General features: G+C 51.2%; 1 protein-coding gene across 4 annotated transcripts in view; it reads left to right on the top strand.

Moving 5' to 3' along the window:
• Nucleotides 1-8,733: 8,733 nt before the first annotated feature.
• LOC146813632 (RNA guanine-N7 methyltransferase-activating subunit-like protein) overlaps nt 8,734-20,651 on the top strand; it is a 44,758-nt gene continuing 32,840 nt past the window's right edge. Inside the window, exons 1-2 of one of the 4 annotated variants that reach the window (XM_085610106.1) lie at nt 8,734-8,869; nt 17,956-18,132. In XM_085610106.1, coding sequence (XP_085466232.1) covers nt 17,963-18,132 — 170 coding nt within the window. In that variant the 5' untranslated portion in view covers nt 8,734-8,869; nt 17,956-17,962. The other 3 variants (XM_085610107.1, XM_085610109.1, XM_085610108.1) reach the window with 3 other exon arrangements.

Genomic DNA, 20,651 nt, shown 5'->3' with positions numbered 1-20,651 from the left:
TTAATTTTCAACCCTGAAAATGTGCCAAATCTCACCACCTCACGCAGAACAGGGGACACATTTTGGATTGGATCACAAATATATAGTAGGGTATCGTCCGCGTACGCCGAAAGAATAAGATTGAACCCGGGAAACCGGATCCCCCTGTGGCTATGGTATTACTGCTACGCGCAGGCCAGCGGTTCAGTTACCAGTGCATATAGTAGCGGGGAGAGCGGACAGCCCTGTCTAGTGCCTCTGGATATCCTCAGGGGGGCAGTGACAGTATCTCCCACCCGCACCCCGGCCACCGGGTCCGTATATAATGTGCTGATCAGGCGTAGGAAGACTCCTCCCAAACCCATTCGCTCTAGGGTCAGTAGCATAAAGTTCCACTCCACAGAGTCAAATGCTTTTTCAGCATCCCAAAAAACTGCAGAAGCCTTGGTGTCTGGTTTGGTACGTTGAATTGTTCCAAAGACTGTGCGTAAATTGTGGGTGAGTGTACGTCCTGGTATGAAACCGGCCTGTTCCGCCCCACAAGAACTGACATCAGGGGGCTAAGTCTATTCGCTAGTACTTTAGCAAAGATTTTCGTATCCACGTTTAATAATGAAAGTGATCGATAAGAGGAGCAGTGTTGTGGGGGTTTCCCGGGCATCAGGAGAACAACTAAGAGCGCCTCTCTCATCGAGGGAGGCATAGTGCCACCCTCGGCCATCTCCTCAAATAAAGTTATTAAATGTGAGGTTAGGAGTTCATTGAATTCCTTATAGAATCCCACCGTGAGCCCATCCTGCCCCGGTGCACTGCCAGAGCGCATAGTGGACAGGGCCGAATGTATCTCCCATGCCTCAAGGGGACGCAGTATTCTCTATGGGAGTCTAGCAACCAGGGCAGCTTGATGTACTCTAGGTATTCTTGCATGTCTGATGGTGTAGAGTGAGACCTAGCTTTGTATAAGTCGGCATACAACCGCCGGAATTGCTCCGCAACACCGTTAGTGTTTTCCCCCTCACCAGTTGTCAGCTTTATGGGTTGGGAAGCGGCTTGGCGCCCTTTCATGAGGTTCGCCAGGGTCGTACCTGGTCGCTCCCCCTCTCCGTATATCCTTGCAACTGCGTATTTACCCATTAACTTGACCACTCTGTCTGCCTCTACGTTGTATACTTCTAGTGTTTCCTTAAGGGTGGTCAGAATTAAAGGGTCGTTAGTTTCTAGCGCGTCTATCTCTAGTTCAGCTAGTTTTTGTTCTAAAAGGGTCAGCCTTCCCCTAATTGATTTCAGAACCCCATGATGCTTAGAGATGGCAATTTCCCGGACATACAGCTTGAAAGATTCCCAGATTGTGGCAAAGTGCGGAACAGAGCCCAGATTGGTGAAAAAAAGATTTCCATTGCCTCCAGCATTTCTGCCCTGAAGGCCTCATCTAATAATGCGTATGGGGGAAAGCGCCACGTGAATGTGGGGGCCGCTTGGAGGAAGTAGCCAATGTCGTCAGCAGTGGGGGTGGTCCGAGTAAGTGTGGGAGTAGACTTCACATTCACGCACGTGGCCTCTAAGCGATCCTGCCAAGAACCAATAGTCTATTCTGGTATGGAGATTAGTAGGCACTGAATAATGCGTAAAGCCGCCGGCTGCCCCTGAACGCAAGCGCCATACATCTACCATGTTCATCTCCATCAGAGCATCTAATATAGCCTCTGCCACCTGTGAACAGTGCCGCGTCGGGCCCCCCAACCGATTCAGATCCGGGTTGAGAGTACAATTAAAATCCCCCCCCTCATAATTGCGGGGTATCTGGTATTTGCCGAGCTAGTGTTAACAAATCATGAAGGAACTGCGGACAGTCATGATTAGGGCCATATACATTGATAATTATGCACTCCAAACCTTTCCCCCTGCATCTAGACACCACGTATCTACCATTGATATCTGTGTGTAACTCTTCGAGCGTGAGGCGGGCCTTGGGGTTAATCCAGGTGAGGACTCCCCGTGCGTGCGAGGTGAAGCCCGCTGCATGGAACGTGCCGCGAATCCTGCTTCGAGTCTGCTGAAGATTCACCACAGGGAGATGTGTTTCCTGTAAGAGTGCGACGTCTATGTTGTGCCTAGTGAGGTATGACATGACTTTCCTGATCTTACGTTGGTCATTGAGGCCTCTAACGTTCCAGGACAAGAACCTCAGCGTAGTCTCCATTAACTAAGGTGGTGAATTGCAGCTAAAGCAGTTAAAAAATACCTTGATGGCCTCTGGTGAGCTGGCCAAATATGTAGTGAAGCCTTTGTGCATATCTCTGTGTGTGTGTCTCATACAATAGCGCCATAAAAGAACCAAAAAGGAAAACAAAAGAAGCAAGCAAAAAACCACAACAATCCCCTCCCACGCCATGCCACCCCAATCGTGGCACAGACAAAGCTATCCCACCCCAACCCCTAGATAAGTATGGCAACTAGCCATGTAGTGTGTAACACGCAGGGGTGGATGTTACCTAAGCACTACGAGTAACCATCGTCACTTAACCACGTAATACTAAACGTAACTAGGCAATCCGTTATTAGAGAAGAGCAACTGGGAAAGGTAAGCATATAACGGGTACAGTGCAGTTAACAATGTCCATTGAGATGTGGACTGCCTACCAGTAGATATCGTCAAAACACAAAAAAGGGGGAACTGCACCAGTCAGGCAATAAAGCACATCCCATTCCCCCAAAGTCATATATAACACAAATACTTGCAGTGTTCAATGGGTGGCTTCATCGGGCGATCATTCTGGAGGTTCCTAGGGGCAATAATAAGGAGCGGTTGCACCGCCTCAAGGAACCACAGGCAAAAAACCACGGTCAAGGAGGAGCAGTGGAACAAGGCTTAGCTGAGTGGAAGCTCCTCTTATCTGGTCGTTATAGTCATTGTTCTCAAGGGAGCTTTCTTGTGAACTCCCCATCGCCGCTGCCAAGTCCCCCTGTGCCGCCTCCCGCCTAGACTTCTTGAGCATGTCTTTCAGAGCCTTTTGCAGAGCTTTCGGGTCCGTGAAAATGCGTGAGGAACCCTCCAAATTCACCCTCAGCTTGGCCGGGTACAGCATCGCGTAAGGGACGTTGTGGTCACGGAGTTGCCGCTTGAGGGGATTGAAGCGGCGCCGAGCTTCCTGAACCTTTTCTGTAAAGTCAGGGTAGAGTGAGATAGCTGAGCCCTCATATCGGAGTTCCCCTAGTTCTCTGGCTCGTCGCAGAGCCGAGTCCCGATCGCGATATTTCAGAAGCTTGGCTATCACTGGGCGTGGTTGGGCGCATGGAGGTGGCCGCGGGCCCAACGGCCGATGTGCTCTTTCTATCACGAACAGGTCCGAGAAGGTGTCACGGCCCAGTAAGGAAATGAGTAACTTTTCTGTGAATTGTTCCGCATTGCCCATTGGGGTGGACTCCGGTAGGCCCGTTATACGAATGTTGCTGCGGCGGGATCAGGCTTCCAAATCCTCTGCTTTGACTTGGAGTATGGCGATGGTTTTAGCCATTTGTTACTGTACCTGGTCTGTCTCGGTCTGGGCTTCCTCGACCTCCGTAATCCTGCGTTCGGCCATATCTGTGCGTTCCGCTTGTTTATCAAGGCGCTCCGACATCCTATCCATTCGGTATACCAGAGAGTCGATTTTCCCGTCCATCGCCAACAGACTTTTCTATATGGTTGCAAACATTTGCTTGACCTCATTCAGATCATCCTCTGAGTGGTCCACACCAGAGTCTGCAGAGTGCGCCCTCTTTGGATTTAGTGCCTTTAGCGTCGAATGGAAGTCGGATTTGGGTCTTATCTACCCTACCCATGGTGTAGGCTCCTGACCGGGAAGAGTGGAGGCAGTCCTCTCAAAATATAGATGGTGAGCAACGCGTCCAAATGCTATGCGCGTCACTGTCTTTAGAGCGCCAGGGTGCTGCCGCGCAATAGGAAGCGTCCAGGAAACAAGCAGGCAGGGAACCCTCGGGGGGGGGGGGGGCGCAGAGTTGTCCCGTACGCGATCCCCTCCAAACCTGCCTACGATAGAGGCGCGGGGCGCAGGGCACCCGCCGCAGCCGGAGAATGCCCCGCCTTCTAGGGGCGACCCCCCCCACGAAGAGGCCAGGAGGCTGTGGTGGCCCCCGCCTCCAGGCACGCGCCCTGGGCCTCCACACTCGGCCAGGCGCTGCAGAAAAGCCAGGGAAGTCCTCTGCCAAGGATGGTGGTGGATGGGGGCCGTGATGTTCCCCACCGCAGGTCTGCAGATAGTAGCGTGCGGGCGCGACCAGCTATAGGGCCTCTCATCCCAGATGCGCAAGTCTCTCAACAAATTGCGGGCCACAGTAGGGGTGGGCAGCAGCCCTCACGCACACGCCGGCAGACGGGTGAGTTGTGCAAAGGAGAAGGCCCAGCTCCGGCGATCCGCGTGCCCCAAGGGGTCTGCTCACCTCCTCTGATGTCTCGTCCACACGGGGCCCGCCCTGCCACCAGCGAGGTGTATGGGTTCCCCGCAGATCGCAGATGGGGAGGCCAGGCCAGCGCTTGTGAAGCAGGGGGCCCCGGTGCTGTCTCCCAAGGACCTCCGCACGGCGTCCGCCGGGCCCCGCTACAGTGCAATATACCGCACGGCACGTCTAGGCCGCCAGGCCGCAGGACTCCGTGTCAGGAGCGAGGGCCCCCCCGCGGCTGCCGGGGGCAGGCGTCACAGATGATCTGCAGCATCGGAAGACCCCCAGAGCCCTCCGGTCAGAGTTGCAGGTAGCGGCATCTCAGTCCGCCTCCGGCGCCGCAAGTAGTTGTTCAGAGGGTGCGCGGCCACCGACCCGCCTCTGTCTCTCGGCCCAAGCCAGTTGCAGCCACTGGGTATTTCACGGCCTCAATCCTCACCGGAGAGGCATCGATCGGTGTCTAGATCTTAGCGGCATCAGATGTGTGTGTTGGCGGGCAGTTTATTGTCGGGATTGCCAGGATTCATGCCACGTGGTGCCGATGGCTCGCGAAGCTCTTCTTTTACGCGGCCATCTTGCGCTGCGGCAAGCTCCGCCCCCACATAAATGAATGTTCTGTTGACATCTTTGGTTGCTGCTCAGCTTCAAGCAGCTTGAACGCATTCCAACAAGTCACTTCCATAATGGATTTGTGGCAGCAAAGTATATGGATGTATTTTATATATTTTAATGGTATAGATTAATAGAAAAAGTTGCCCAAACGTTTTCATTAGAGCTCTTTGTCTTTCTGCACTGAGGAACTTTGATGATTTTCCATGAGCTGGGGGGGGGGGGGGGGGGGGGGGGAGGTGTTCTGCTTTTGCAGCATTTTTAAAACATAAAATTGGCAGTCTAGGAAAATACCACTTTATCAGGGAAGCTAATTTACTGTCGGCATAGCTTAAAAAGCCCCAATCAGGGTGAACCCGGTCTTGGGTTTCTTGTGCTCTAGTTCAGGGATGACTTACGCTGGCAGTTCAGGCCTGACTGTACCAATTGGAGCAGGGTCAAGACTGATTTGCATAAGGCTGCGTCCAAACTGAGGTGGCATGGTGGGCAAAAGAAGGATGGGTTGCAATGCTATCAGTGATTATACAAATTGAAGGCGGTCCTCCCATCACCGTTTATGTGTTTGATGTACCACTCTAAGTGGCAATTGTGTGCCCAGTCGTGGGTCCTGTGCTCCCTGTGCCTCTGGAACCAAGTTACCCCAACTGAAGAGGCCCAATCAGTAATTCAATCTTATGAGGAATGGAAGATGCATTACGAATCAAACTCAAAAATTGCCAGTCACATATTCTGAGACAAGTACTGTGTGTGGCCTCAAACAAGCATCTGTTGCAATGTCCCAATGGGCAGACTGAAAACGACCCTTTGGGCAACATTAGAGGGAATCAAAAATATTTCATGAGCTCATTGTCATTTCATAGAATGAAGTTGCTGAGAATGGTAAAAAGGGTAATTGTTAACTAACTTTCCACATTGTTTGCTGTTCCCATAATCGATATGAAGTCATCTGTGCAGCACAGCTGAGTCAGACTGCCAAGTGCCAAGCATCAGGGGTTAGTGTCACGCATTTCAGAGCTGGTGTCCGCATCAACGCACTGAAATGCAAAGTCACGCAAATGGAGCTCCTCATTCTGTGCCTTATTGCTCGAGGTACTGACAGCTTATTGGTGTTCGAAGCTGTGCAACCTTCCAGCCTGCAGAGAAGACTCTGCCCAGAGTCGAGTGGAGGGACGTTTGTGATGGGTACGGCATAGCCAGACAGGGACACAGCTGTTACTCTGTATTCTTATATATTCTTATTTAACACATTACCACATGCCTGTGCTGTGTTGTTTGGCTACGCTAAAGTTGTCCATATTCAAAATAGGGGGAGCTGCTGAGCCATGGCCAGATTATGACAGCAGTATTCTCAATGTAACTCGACGTTGCATCTTGTGAGCAGCAACCGTCTTTTAGCACTGTGATGCATCCTGTCACCTCATGCTTTCAGGCTCTGCAGCACTTACTGACTACTTTGGTAACAGCAGGTGTGGGTGAGACACAGAGAGAGGCATATCTCGTCATCTGCTGCTTGCAGTCCAACACTTCAAAAATTCGTTTGAGTTCACATCACATCTGTTGGGTGCTCAGAGTTCCCTACACTACAATCCCAAACTTAGAAGCGCTGTGGATTTTAGTCCTTGCTCAGACAGCTCAATGCTGTTTGAGTTTAATCCATCCATTACAAGCAGTTTAGGAGAGAACAGGGACATTAAAAGACCTATGGATACCACAGTTAAGGAAACATGTAAAACATAATTACAATTAAAAAAATACAGACTTGTTTTCAATGAGGAGGTAGCAGGTATTATGTAGCAATGTGCTTTAAAAATGTGATTCATTTACACTGAGATACTAATAAACACAACACATTTCCTGTATATGATGTGAGTAGCACAGAACTAAGTTTGCTGAGTGCCTTCAAGTACAGAAAGTTAGCCTGTGTGCTATGAAGAGACAAAGTAGTTATCTTAGTACAGGTTAGGTTTAATGTTTTTATCGGAAATACAGAGCTTTTTTAATCAAAGGTTAGTGGTTTGCTGGACTTTTTTACTTGTTGTGTGTCTCTGCATCTGAAAAGGAGAAGAGAGTGGTGATGGATAATACAAAGAAAATGGGGCCAACAGAGAGAAGTGAAAGTTAGTAACAAGGTGAAAGCAGAAAATGGGGAAAATCAAGTGACAAATGACTATACGAGAGAAATAAGAAAAGTGGACAGAGAAGAGACAGGAGAATAGAGTGGAGAGAATCAAAGGGAAAGAGGCATTGTGGACAACCAGGACCATGAAAGAAAGGAGAGCGGATGGTAGTGCAAGAAAAGAAATTGCAAATGGGAGGAAGAAAAGTGAACAGTGAGAGAAGTGTGAGAATGGAGAGGTGAGTGAAGAGCAAGGAAAGACTGCAGGTGAGAATGCGAGGAAGGAAAGAGGACGGAAAGATTGGGAGAACTAGACCAGCTTCAGTGCACCCCACTGAATCTGGTGAGCAAATACGCAGATCACACAGGGCGACATTTGTTTCCATTATCTGAAGTTGCAGTCTGTTAAGCACCGCTCCTTTACCTCGTACCAAGGATTGAGGGATCGCCCTTGCACTGCCTCAACAGGATTAAGGGGCACGATTAACACACTCTTAGCAATTGTGCTAGCCTGAAAGTACAACACGGTCTTTCTCTTGCCTGCTGTACACTGCATCCCTTCTCATATTTCTCACCATATTGCATTAAATATTTTAGGATGTTCAAAGGGCGGGGGGGGCACAAACCCAGGTTTTATCCCTAAACAATTCACTGTTCTGCTTTTGAATCACAAACCCTCTTTTAAAAATCCAGGCTGATCAAATCGGGAGAAGAAAATATGGTACTGCCCTTAAATGAGCAACTTAAACGATGTTTATCTCTTTTATGGGGATTTTTAGACCTTTACATTGAATAAAAAGGAGCCTTTTCTGTAGTTAATTTTTATACTGGTGACATAACCGTGTTGTACCTGCCGAAGTACCCGATTCCGGTGAGACTCCCAATTTTTTAAAGCTAAACAATGCTTTCTTTTGTCTGCCTCAAACCTGAAACTGCATCTGCTTCAATATAACAATCCACTGTCACGCATGGAGCAGCGGGGGAGGGGGGGTGGGGGGCTTTAAGTGTCACGCATGGAGCAGCGGGGGTGGAGGGTTTTTTTTAGGGGTCACACATGGAGCAGCAGGGTTGGGGTTAAGTGTCACGCATGGAGCAGCAGGGGTGGGGGTTGTGTCGCCCAAGGAGCAGCGGGGGTGGTGGTGGGGGTTAAGTGTCACGCATGGTGGGGGGGGGGGGTGGGGAGGTTGTGGGGAGGGTTAAGTGTCACGCTTGGAGCAGGGTGATGGGGGGGTTAAGTGTCACGCTTGGAGCTGCTGCAGCAGGGGTGGGGGTGTTTAAGCGTCACGCATACAGCGGAGGTGGCCCGGGGGAGGGAAAGGGGGGCTCCTGCTGCTCCGGTGCCATCTTCCCCGTCCCCCCCTCCCCCCTCCCCCCTCCCCCCTCCCGCGTTACAGCTGCTTACACTGGAAACAGGCGCTATCAGCAGCCGCCGCCTCTCCTCACGTCACGCTCGCCCACTCTCCCTATGTCACGCTCGCCCACTCTCCCTATGTCACGCACACGCACACCCACTTCCTTCCTACGTCAAGCCCGCACACCCCGCCCCCTCCTTCTTACGTCACGCACGCCGCCCCTCCTTTTGACGTCACGCCGCACTCCCGCCTCCTCGAGCCCCCGTGCTGACGCTGCCTCCTGTGACTCGGAAGCGGAAGTTGCCGCGTGTTGTCCTTCCTGCCCGGCTTTTACATCCAACGTTTATTCCTGCGCCGAGCCCTCCGAGTCCGGGTGAGCGGCTGAGAGTTCAGGGGAGGGGCTGAGGGTTCCCGAGAGGGGGTGAGGGGTCCGCAGTGGGAATGGGGTTTCAGGGGGAGGGGCTGAGGGTCCAGGGGAGGGACCCGAGGTGCTGGGGAGGGGCTGAGGGTTCAGGAGTGGGGGGGAGGGTCCGGGGAGGGGCACAAGGTGCCGTTGAGGGGCTGAGAGTTCAGGACTGGGGGTGAGAGGTCAGCGGTGGACATGGGGTTCAGTGGCGAGGCTGAGGGTTCAGGACTGGGGATGAGGGGTCAGCAGTGGGACTGGAGGTTCAGTGGAGGGGCTGAGGGTTCCGGATTGGGGGTGAGGGGTCAGCAGTGGGACTGGGGGTGGGGGGGGGAGAGGCTGAGGGCCCAGGACTGGGGGTGAGGGGTCAGCAGTGGGACTGGGTTGAGGAGTCAGCAGTGGGACTGAGAGTGCAGGAGAGGGGCTGAGGGTTTACGAGAGGGGGTGAGGAGTCAGCAGTGGGACTGGGGGTTATGGGGAGGGGCTGAGGGTTCAGGACTGGGGTGAGGTGTCAGCAGTGGGACTGGGACTGGGGGTTCAGGGGAGGGGCTGAGGGTTCAGGACTGGGGGTGAGGGGTCAGCAGTGGGACTGGGGGTGAGGGGGAGGGGCTGAGGGTTCACGAGAGGGGGTGAGGGGTCAGCAGTGGGACTGGGGGTGCAGGGGAGGGGCCGAGTTGTGCAGAAGTGGCGCCTGGGGTGCAGGGGAGGGGGTGAGGGTTGGGCGCTGCTGGCGTTTTGGGACACGACACACGCCCCTGCTAAAGTCAGAAATGGACTAATACCCTCCCGACCCCCACCTAAAGTGATTCCAGCCCCATCGTTTACCTGTGCCCCTGCTTTTAACTAGCATTTTCCACCTTGCTTATCGTTAGTTGGTTGTGGGTAACAGCCAGTCAGTGCACAAGTGGACTCTGCCCTTGTGCCCCCTACACCCCCGTGCAAGGTTGCACTTCTAGTCTTTGCATGCACTAGTGCTTTCAGCATGGTGCGTCAGCCAGAGCTGCTAAAGGAGAAGCAGGCTGCATGTTCACAGGATGTCACCAGGCTCTGAGCTGGTGAGCAGAATGATACTTGAGTGATCCCTAGAGGCATTGAACAGTGGCTTCATTGACGCAGCTGGTGCAGTGTCCTCTTGACGTCCTGGTCCCCCCCAGTGCTGCTCAGGCAGATCCTCTGAGGGTTTTTAGCAGGATAAGTGTCCAGCGCACTCGACTCGCACTCTATATATAACAGCGCTATAAGCTGATGAGACATTGGAAATAACCCAAAGTGGTACGTCTTTTAGTGCAAGTGACCTTAAATCTACTAACGGTGGCAGGCGAAGGATAACCTTTGTAACTCTGCTCACTGAGTAGGCATACTCCTGGCTCACCCGTGTAAATGTGTTTGGCGTGCTGTGACCTGGCGCGTTCATTCCACAGTTCTTTGTGAAGTTTGCTTGGCTAAAATGAGACCGTGTAGCTGTGTTCTGGTCACCCTGCATGCATTTAGTTCCTGAAGATGTAGGTGGATCCATAGTGTCAGAAGCAGTTTGGTTGTCCCTGCACACACAAGGGCTTTCACACCTCAATCAAGGTTGCATGCAGCCTCTGAAGTCTGCCTGCTTCCTCCTGAGCGGCTCCTGATAGTTGGGAGGGGAAGCTTTGCCTGAACTTGCCTCCACCAAATCCAGTTCTGCCCTTCAGGGTCGTGAGGGGCCCACGTACTCCACACTGCTTCTTGTTCTGCACCTATTGATTATGCAAGGCTCGTCTTCCTACATTACTGCTTCTTGTTCTGCACCTGCTGATTGCGCAAGGCCCATTTCCTTCATTACTGCATCCTGATAAACAGTAAACACCCATGGGCTGAACCTTGCATTGCTGCTCCCTGTTCTGTACCTAAGACGTGAGATACCATGTACCTGAAGCCTGGATCGCCACATCACTTCAAGTGGCTTATGAGTGTACATGACCCATGTGCCCTGACCTTTGAGCGTGTGCAGTCTGAGAGCCCTCCTTGATGCAGATCCCTCCTCACCTCACTCTCAATGCGTCAATCAAATGCTCCATGGACGTGTTTGTATGCTCACGCTGCCCTACCTGGCCCTTGGTGTGATCCAGATCGAGGCTTTCATCCCCCATGGTCCAAGTACTGCGTGCCACTGCCCACACTGTGGTCCTTGTATGTGACCTTTGCCACCACCATGTGATAGGGTTGTGGCAAGTATAGTTGTTGGTGTTATACGGCAATCATTTACTTTACTAGCCACATTTCCATGATAATACAAAATAATATACCTAACTTTCTTTCCTAAAAGTGTATATACTGTGAGTGGTACATATGCAACCTCAGCCAGACAGTCTCCTGTTCGACCCAGTACCCCCTGAAAGAGTCCAGCATTAAAAGGATGTCCTTGGCCTTTCAGTGAGTTCACAATAGTATCTTGTTTCTGCGTTTAAAAGGACTGTGACAATACTTATTACAAGGATCGCTTGTCCGCCCTAGAGTTGTGCAGGATGCTGGCCTGTAGCAATGAGTTTTAAACAAGCCTGGGACATATTGGGAACACTACAAATAACCTTTCAGTGTCGAGTCGACTGCCAGTGATCAGACTGCGCAGTACTTGCAGCTGCATCTTTGTGAGAGATGATGTTGGAAGCAAGGTCCATGGGAATCACTCAGTGGCTGATCTGAAAGTCGTGGCACTACGTGCAGAGATGAACCAGCTCCAGGTTCTTTTCAGTGCGGATAACAGCCATTAGTATAGGTGATTGCAGAAGCACTCAAACGAAGATGTCTCCCACCATATACAAATGTTTTGCTCATCATGTTTTAAAGAGGGAGTGCTCTAGAACGTTGGCAGGATTCATGGAAGTGTCTTCAAATAATTGTTCCATTTGTCTTCTACACACTCGTACCCATGACCCCTCAAATCTCTCCTGCTACTTATCTACCTTCAGAACACAAATGCTTTCTGTGTACGCTTGACGCACTGATACTTCTGGGAGCTGTCCTCCCGCCCTAATAATTTGTGCATTTCAGGTGGATTCTTGGGGCGGTTACTCAGTCCAGTCTTTAGCTTCTTGCGGAACTCGAAGCGATGAGGAGGCTCTATTGTGGTGAGGGAGGCCATTCCAAGCTTTTGGGGGAGATGTACGCTGTGGCTTTGCAGATGCAGGGTATGCGTGCCAGTGAGAGTTCGGCTGAGCGGAGGTGTATAGAAGTGTATGCGGCCAGTGTTGTACCTTTTATGTGTGTGTGAACAGTTTGCACTGGGTGTGTTTGTGGATGGGAACCAAGTGCAGTTCTCTGAGATATGGGCGGATGTCAGTGCGACAAGGTAGATTGTGAATGAGTCTTGCTGCTGCGTTTTGAAGGGTTTGGAGCCTGTGATTCCTGCGTAGCTTGTGTTGCCGTCGTAGAGTGCAGCTGATGTCAGTGCAACGACGTAGTAAGAGTAAGACCTTGACCCACCGTCACTGGGCTGCTCTCTCCCCAGCAGCTCCACGATATCTGCACCGCCGCTGAGCCCCCTGCCTGAGTGTTCGAGGCTGCGGTCTGCCCCTTGGCTGCCCATGGCTGCCTCTGCCGGTCCCAGCCACCCCTCATCTGTTTGCATTGTTGGGTATTGTATTGGATAATTGTCTTTTGGGGGGTTATTGCTCTGCCGATTTGGGCTTGTACTTTCATGTAATTGTTTTGTTTTGTTGGTCTCTCGTAATTGTTTTGGGCTTCACCAAGCCCACGCTTTCCCGCTTCCCTGCCTGCCCCTGCCCCTTCCCACCTCCCAGCTGATTCGTCCCTCCCCTACATAATGGCGGCCGCTGCGCAGTCACGCCAAAGGCGTGCCTAAGGCAAGCCCATCTGTGCCTGTCCGCGACCCGACCGCGGCTAGTGCCAGGAACCCTGGACCTCCGAAACCACACCAATACAACTCCGCCGCCCTCCACGCACTCAACCCCGGAAGGCACAACAACTGCCAAAGACCCACACCTAACACCACCCATGGACAGTTCTCCTGCAAACACTGCCGACGATCCTTCGCCATCAACAGCTCCCGCATGCCCGCCGAAGGCTCACTGGACATCCACACCACCGAAGCCCTGACATGCATTCTACTCAACGTACGCTCCCTACACAGACTCGCCGTTGAGATCTGGGTCCTGCTCGACACCCTCTCGTTTGACGTCGCCTTCCTCGCGGAAACCTGGACTAACACCACCTCTGGCCCTGAAGGCCGCCTGGTTCACCACCGAACTCCAAGAAGCCAGGCGTTCCTGCAGACGCCTCGAGAAAACCTGGCAAAACAGGAAAACCATGGATGACCTGAACAGCTACTGGAGCGCCCTGAAGGAATACCACCAGCGCATAAGACACACCAAGTGGACTTTCATCAAGAACAAGATACACACACACACACACCAACGCCAAGGAACTGTTCAACGTCATACAGCAGTCACCAAACCCCCCACCGAAACCACTGACATCACGCCATCCCAGGAACTCTGCAACAAGCTCCGCTCGTACTTCCATCTTAAAATCAAGGCCCTCAACGACAATTTCAGCGAACAGACGCCGGACACCACCGCCCCCCATCACCACCGACAACAAACCTACCATCACAACCTGGAATCCCGCCACCGTCGAACACACTACCACGACTATGAAGAACACCCACTGCTACCACAGGTCCGCCGCTGCCATTGCACCTGAATTAGGACAGACTATCAACATCTCCTTCGAAGCCGACCTCTTCCCAGATGACTGGAAGCGGGCAGAGGTTAAACCCCTCCTCAAGAAGCCCACGGCCGACCTGACGGACCTGAAATACTACTAGCCCATCTCTCTCCTCTCCTCCCCTTCGCTTCCAAAGTCACCGAGAGAGTCGTAGATGCTCAGCTGACCACCTTCAGAAGAGAACTCCATCCTAGACCCCTCCCAGTCCGGATTCCCTAGCAACCATAGCACCGAGACCGCCCTCCTAGCTGCCACCAATGACATCTGCATGTTACTCGACCAGGGCCACTCTGCGGCCATCATCATACTAGACCTCTCCGCAGCCTTCAACACCGTCTCACATCGCACTCTCGCAGCCAGACTCCACAACGCGGGGGTACGAGAAACCGCCCTCAACTGTATCTAGTCCTTTCTCTCCAGCAGAACCCTGAGGATCAGACTCCCTCCGTTCCTCTCTGAACCCACAGAGACCAACTGCGGAGTGCCCCAAGGACCATCGCTAAGCCCCACACTATTCAACCTTTACATGGCCCCCCTCGCCGCCCTCGTCAGATAACATGGGCTCAGCATAGTATCATACGCCGACGACACCCAGCTCATCCTCTTCCTCACAAAGAATCCCCAAACCACTAGACTTTGCTTCCAGGAAGGAATGAAGGACGTTGCGACCTGGATGAAAGATAGCTGCCTGAAGCTCAACGCTGAGAAGACTGTGTTCCTCATCCACGGACTCTCCACCTCAGCCTGGGACAACACGTGGTGGCCCTACGCCCTTGGGAATCCACCCACCCCTACAGACCATGCACGGAACCTCGGCATCATCCTTGACTCCTCCCTCACCATGACCGGCAGATCAACTCCGTCGCCTCCACCAGTTTCAACTGCCTTTGCATCCTCCGCAAGACCGTCAAATGGATACCCCCGGAATGCAGGAAAACCATCACCCACGCACTCCTAACCAGCAGGCTGGACTACGGCAACGCCCTCTATGCCCGAATCAACAGAACCCTCCTACACAAGCTCCAAACGATCCAGCATGCCGCAGCCTGACTCGTCCTCGGGACCCCACGACACAAACACATGACCCAACACCTGTGAGACCTCCACTGGCTGCCCGTCGAGGAGAGAGCAACCTTCAAACTGCTCACCCATGCCTACAAATCCCTCCACAACATCGTACCCAAATAGCTCAACAAGAGTCACTTTCCACATGCCCAAAAAGGATCTCCGCTCCGCCGACCTCACCCTGGCAGAAACCATCCGCAGAAATGGAGAAGACGAAAGAGCTTTCCCCTATGTCACAGCCAAGGCCTGGAACAAGCTCCCTGTCAATATCAGACGCTCCCCTACCCTGCACACTTTCAGGAAAAGCCTCAAGACCTGGCTCTTCGACTGACCGGAGCTGCACTCTTTCCCCCCACCCACCCCATTACCTTGAGACCCTCGCGGGTGAGTAGCGCGCCTAATAAAACCCTGATTGATTGTAGGTTGAGAATGAGTCTTGCTGCATTTTGAATGGTTTGGAGCCTGTGATTCCTGCGTAGCTTGTATTGCTGTCGTAAAGCGCTGCTGATGTCAATGCGACGAGGTAGGTTGAGAAGGAGTCTTACTGCTGCGTTATGAATGGATCGCAGCCTGTGATGCCGGTGTAGCTTGTGTTGCCGTCGTAGAGCGCTGCTGACGTCAGTGCGACGAGGTAGGTTGAGAATGAGTCTTGCTGGTGGGGGTCGTGTCCAACAGGGAGAGCATAAGTTGGGTATCGCCTGTGTAGTAGGAGCGTACGTTGATGTTGTGTGATCTGATGAGGCCCTCTAGCGGAGTCATATATATGTTGAATACCATTGGACTGAGAAAAGATCCATGGGGAACTTTGCATATGAAATTCTTGGCTTCCGACGTGTAGGGTGACAGGTTGATTCTGTATCCAGTTGAGGGCGGTCCTTGTATGGCGGTTTCGTGTCGCCTTCTGATCAAGGTGGATTGGGAGACCGTGCAAAGGCTGCAGAGGTACAGCAGCCCTTATACTGCTTTATCTCCACGGTCGAGCATCAGCCTGTTGTCATCAGTTTCTGCGATGACTACAGTCTCTATGCTGTGGTTCTGCTGGAAACCAGATTGCATGGTGTCTAAAAGCTGGTGTGTGTTGATGTGGTAAGAGTTGCTTGATTGTGGCTTTTTCCATGACCATGGTTTGGTAGGGCAGAAGGATGATTGAGTGGTTGTTTGCTAGATGCGTGAGGTCTGCCAGGACTTTAATTTGAAATGCGATGACCATCGTGTGTTTCCAGGCACCTGGGAAAGTCTCTGAGGTGATGGAGCTGTTCAGGGTGCGGGTCAGGAGTTTGCTGAAGGGGGCGGTACTCATAGTGTAGATTTGGTTGGGACAGGGTTCCGTTGGTGCCCCAGAGTTGATTGTCCACATGATGTTGGTTGTTTCTTCTGTGGTACGTGTTTTTCAAGGCAGCCAGGGTTTTTCCGTGGGTGTTTGTGAGAAGGCTCTGGGTGTAATGGGGCAGGAGTTCGGTTGGGAGGCGAAATTGTTGTAGATGGCTTTTATTTTGGTGCTGAAGAATTCAGAAAGCTTGTCACAAAGTTCTTATGAGTAGGTGATGCTGTTTGTGGTGCTATCTGGTGAAGTGAAGTTGATCGCGAACATTTCTTTGCCGCTGTTGTCTATGTGCTCTCTAGGGCCTTCATCTTGGTTTCTTTGATTTGTTGGTGGTAATGTCTCGGGCTGTCTTGTGTATATATATTTTGTCATTTTCTAGATGGTTTATTCTCTATCTTCTTTCCAGTTGTTTGCAGAGTTCCTCAGTATACCAGCTGGCCTTTTTCTGTGTTCTCCGCTGTGCGTTGTGTTTCTGTGGTGCCACAGAGTTGGCATATTTTGTGATCCACTTGTTCAGCTCTTTGAGGTTGCTGTTGAGGTAGTTAGTAAAAGTTGGTTGATTCAGGGGCAGGGTGTACCCAGTTGGATTCCTGAATGCTGCTCCAGCTGCATTTTGCCATGTTTATGAAGGCGAGTCTCGTTTTGCAGAGGATGTTGATTTGGAATTGGATGATGGCGTGGTCACTCCAAGTGAGTGGCCTGGTTGAGGTAATTTCAATGTGGTTGAAGATGGTGAAGACTGGGTAAAAGGTGTCTCCGGCAGAATGTGTGGGCCTACTGGTGTGCTTTGTCAGTTCCAGGTTCCCACGGCTCTTGAGGAGGCCAATGATGTTGGTGTCGCTTTTGTCTTCAAGGTGGACGCTGAGATCTTCTATTTGGCTGGAACTGTTAGGGGCGATGAAGTCTGCCATGTTATCGGTGGAGATGGTGCGAGGTCCCGGTGGTCCGTAGACGAGGGTTCTGCTCGCGATGTATGTTGTTGATGCTCATAGCTTGAAATGTAGGTGTTCCATGTAGGGGGTTGCAGTCTCTGTGGATGTAGTGCAGTTGAAGGAGTCTTAATTTTATTGTGATTCCTCCTCTTGGTGTGTGTTTGCTGTCCTAGTGTGAGAGTCTGTTTCTGCTGGGATAGCCATGTCAGTGTCTGAAGCCGACTCCGAGATTAACCATGTTTCCTTAAGAAACAGGAGATCCGAGGTGATGTTGTATAAAATTTCCATGGCGTGGTTGCTGAATTAACGGGTGTTGAGGACCATGCATTATAGTTTATTTTGGGGTGCAACTTTGTAGATGGGTGTTGGCGGTGTGCTGTTTGTGTGTTGTGTGGGTGAAGTAGGAGTGGCGGGTGAAGCGTTGCAGGGGAAGCCGCAGCGGGTGCAAGGTAACGCTCCCTCTGTGTGGTGCGGCAGCAGTGCATTTATAGACTGGGTTTGGAGACTGAAGGAGCTCTGTGGAGTTGCATGGGAGGGTGGTACCAGGATTGTGGCGCTGGGCACGGTCCAGGTGTGGACATGTAGAGGTGGGCTTGCCTTTTGCACGTCCGCTGCGCATCCGCACAGAACCGGCAATGAGTGGTCTGATAACTATATCTGCTCATTACTTCGACTGACCATTACTTTAAACGTGGGCACTCTGTCGACCTCAAGGTGGGTCCTGTTTCCAAATGGCTTGGCCTGGAGTTATAATAGTAAATATGCCAGGCCAAAGCGATGCAATAGCAGGTTGAGGTCATGGCCAGTATACCTGTAACTGTCTTCGAAGTGATGACTCGTGTCCCAAATGATAAAACTGGCACTGGAAATCACATGCATTCAGATCGCATTTTGTTGAATTCAGACAGCCCTGCGCCGGCCCTGCTGCTGTCAACTGAATTTGCATCTGTAATGTGATGTAAGTTGTTGATTCTTGGGAAATGTGTTTGTCTAACATTAACCGTATTTGTGCCCAGTCGTACAATGACCTCCACATCAGATGTCACCCCGAACTATGAAGAAATGTTTGCTCATCGCTTCACCGCTGAGGATCAGGAGTACCAGCAGTATGTGAAGCGTGGCATGGATCCCCCACCGATCTTGGACAATTGGCGAGGCAAATCTGGGGGGCATCAGCGGAATCGGGATCAGAGGTAAGCACTTCCATTTTTTTCTATTTACATTTTTTTTAACTGATCCTTTTTGTTTAGATATTTCTCAGTGGTGTTTGAACCACTTCGCAAATAGAGTAGGTGAATATTGAAGAGTAAACTCTGATGGTTAGCTGAAAACAGAGGATTGAGATGGCAAAGTGATGTGAGATTGTACCACAAACACCCTAAAAGATGAAACCAGCTGTTTTTTTGCCCTTTCACACAGTAGTATTTCACACAAGAATCTGTATTTCCTCATTCATGCTTATTTAGGGGAGTGGCTGTCCAGTGAGCATGCTCATTAAAGTAACAGCATTGCAGAGGCATGTTGGAGTGAAGTGTGACTGAGCCACAGCCATCTTGTCTGCACAGTAGGCGGAGCTTGACTGCCCATCAGTGAAATAGCAGTGAAGCTGTGACCAGCCCTCAGATCGTCCACTCACTCCTTCATAGCTCTGGACCTGCATCTTGACTCCTCCACAACACCTCTGGGCATTTCTGCTCCAATGAAGGGCACACTGGACGTCTTCAGATCTCGCTCCCCTTGAGGCATATTTCCAGTGCGAATGGCATTTCTGTAGTTCAGACAATGTTCACTTAGTGGCATCCATGCACTAAAAAGATTATATAATCAGAATTTGCAATAAAATGGGAATGTCTTAATGCTGTTTTTCAAAGTCCTGTAATTGTGTATTGGGTAGAGTCACAACTCTACCCAATAGCTGATGGTAGAAGAAATGCCGTCCTCCACAGCGAATTCAAACAGTGGCGCATCCTGCAGACCGGAGAGAGAGTTTTGTGCAGGAAGTGCTCCAAGTCTGCAATATCTTATCCTTCGTGTGAGACTTCAGAGGGCGCCACTTCAACTCTTTGCCATATATTTATGTGGAAAGAGCTGAGCATTTATTAATAATCTGAGCTAGTCCAATGTATAGAGTACAAATGTGTTCCTTTACATGTCCATAGGCAAATCCTAGTCCAAGAGTTTTCATCGTACATGGGATCGGACTGACTTGCTGCACCGTAGGGTAAAACTGTGATGCTAGAATCGTCCAAGTCGTGGAGCGGAGTAAGAACACTGAGGCAAAGACAATTTGCTTTCACCCACTATTAGATGTGGAACCACAAACGTAGAGCTAAAAGAATCTCCAAAACGTTGCCAGACCTGTAGGCCTAGTGACTTGGAATATGCACCCGGCTCATGAGTAGGACATACTATTATATTGTTAAACACCATATCCCTGCCCGCTCTCTGGCAGTCTCCGCACATTTCTCTCTGCCTTCCTCCCTCTTTAAGTGTCTATTTCTGTCTCTGTCCCTCCTTAGTCCAGTCCTCGCTGTTTCTCTCTGTGTTCCTCCGTCGTTCTCTTTGCCTCTTTTAATGACCTCCTTCCTCTGTCCCTCTCCATCCATCTTTCTGTCCCACTATCCCCTCTTTCTCCGTCTTAGCCTTTATCTTCGTCTGAAAATGAGACCAAGTCCTTTGAGCAGTTGACAGCTTGATTCCAAACCAGCTCGCCATGTAGGGCTTGAAGTCTCCAAATGCTCCAGCTACAAAACTTATGACAATGTGGGCAGGAGAGGGCAGTGTGTGAGACTTATCTGTTTTATTTCAAAATGTAAGTATACTTGGAGGTTTTATAGAGTGCTATTACCTCCTCTAACGGACCTCAGCATGAGCTTGGTCTGAATGCAGCAGAGGGGTTTGCATTCAGAATACGGGACGTTAAAGTAGTGTTTGAGCCCTGAACATAAATAATTGTGCCCTCTCTACAGTTAGTTCCCTTTCCTTGCTTCGACCAGGAAGATCGTTTTCTTAGCCTAAGTGCACTCCTGTCTGGGTAGGCGCTAACCTGTGTTTACCTTCTTCTCCAGTGTGCATAATGATGACAGACTGGCTGAAATGGCTGTTGGTCCAAGAACCGCTTCAGCATCTATCGTGGTTAATACAAAATAGTGTTGTATAGTGCTTCGTGCTGCTGCAAGGTGCTGACGTACATCTGTGGACAGATAGCACTCTGCACAGAGGCTCAGTTTTAACTTGGTTAACTCTGCATCCGTTTGGCTAGTTTTCAACTATAAATATTCCACACAGACCGAGAATGCTAAATTTCAGTGCAGCCTGTGGGAAGTGTTTTGATGGCATCTGTGATTGGCTGTATCCTGCCACGGATTGCTTTGTCTAGGTGGACAGTGGAGGGAGGAGAGTGATGGCGAGAGGGCTGCGCGTCGCTGTAATGTATTACGGGCGGTTGAACAGGTCTCACTGGAGTCTCCCAGGAGGGTGACGGCACTAGATCCAGCCGGTCATGGCCAATGAGCTCAATAGTCCCGCCACGTGCATCAGATTAGTGATGGCGAGAGGGCTGCGCGATGCTTTAATGTATGACGGGCGGTTGAACAGGTCTCCCAGGAGGGTCACGCCACGTGCGTTAGATTAGTGATGGACCGCTTCGTTCATTATAGGCAACATGGTCAGTAGGGTCCATCCAAGAGTGATCGGGAGCAATCCTTACTGA

This window comes from Triturus cristatus, chromosome 6 (assembly GCF_964204655.1).
Source record: "Triturus cristatus chromosome 6, aTriCri1.1, whole genome shotgun sequence".
Lineage (NCBI taxonomy): Eukaryota > Metazoa > Chordata > Amphibia > Caudata > Salamandridae > Triturus > Triturus cristatus.
Note: the sequence above shows the minus strand (reverse complement) of the source record. Positions and strands in the feature narration are given on the sequence as shown.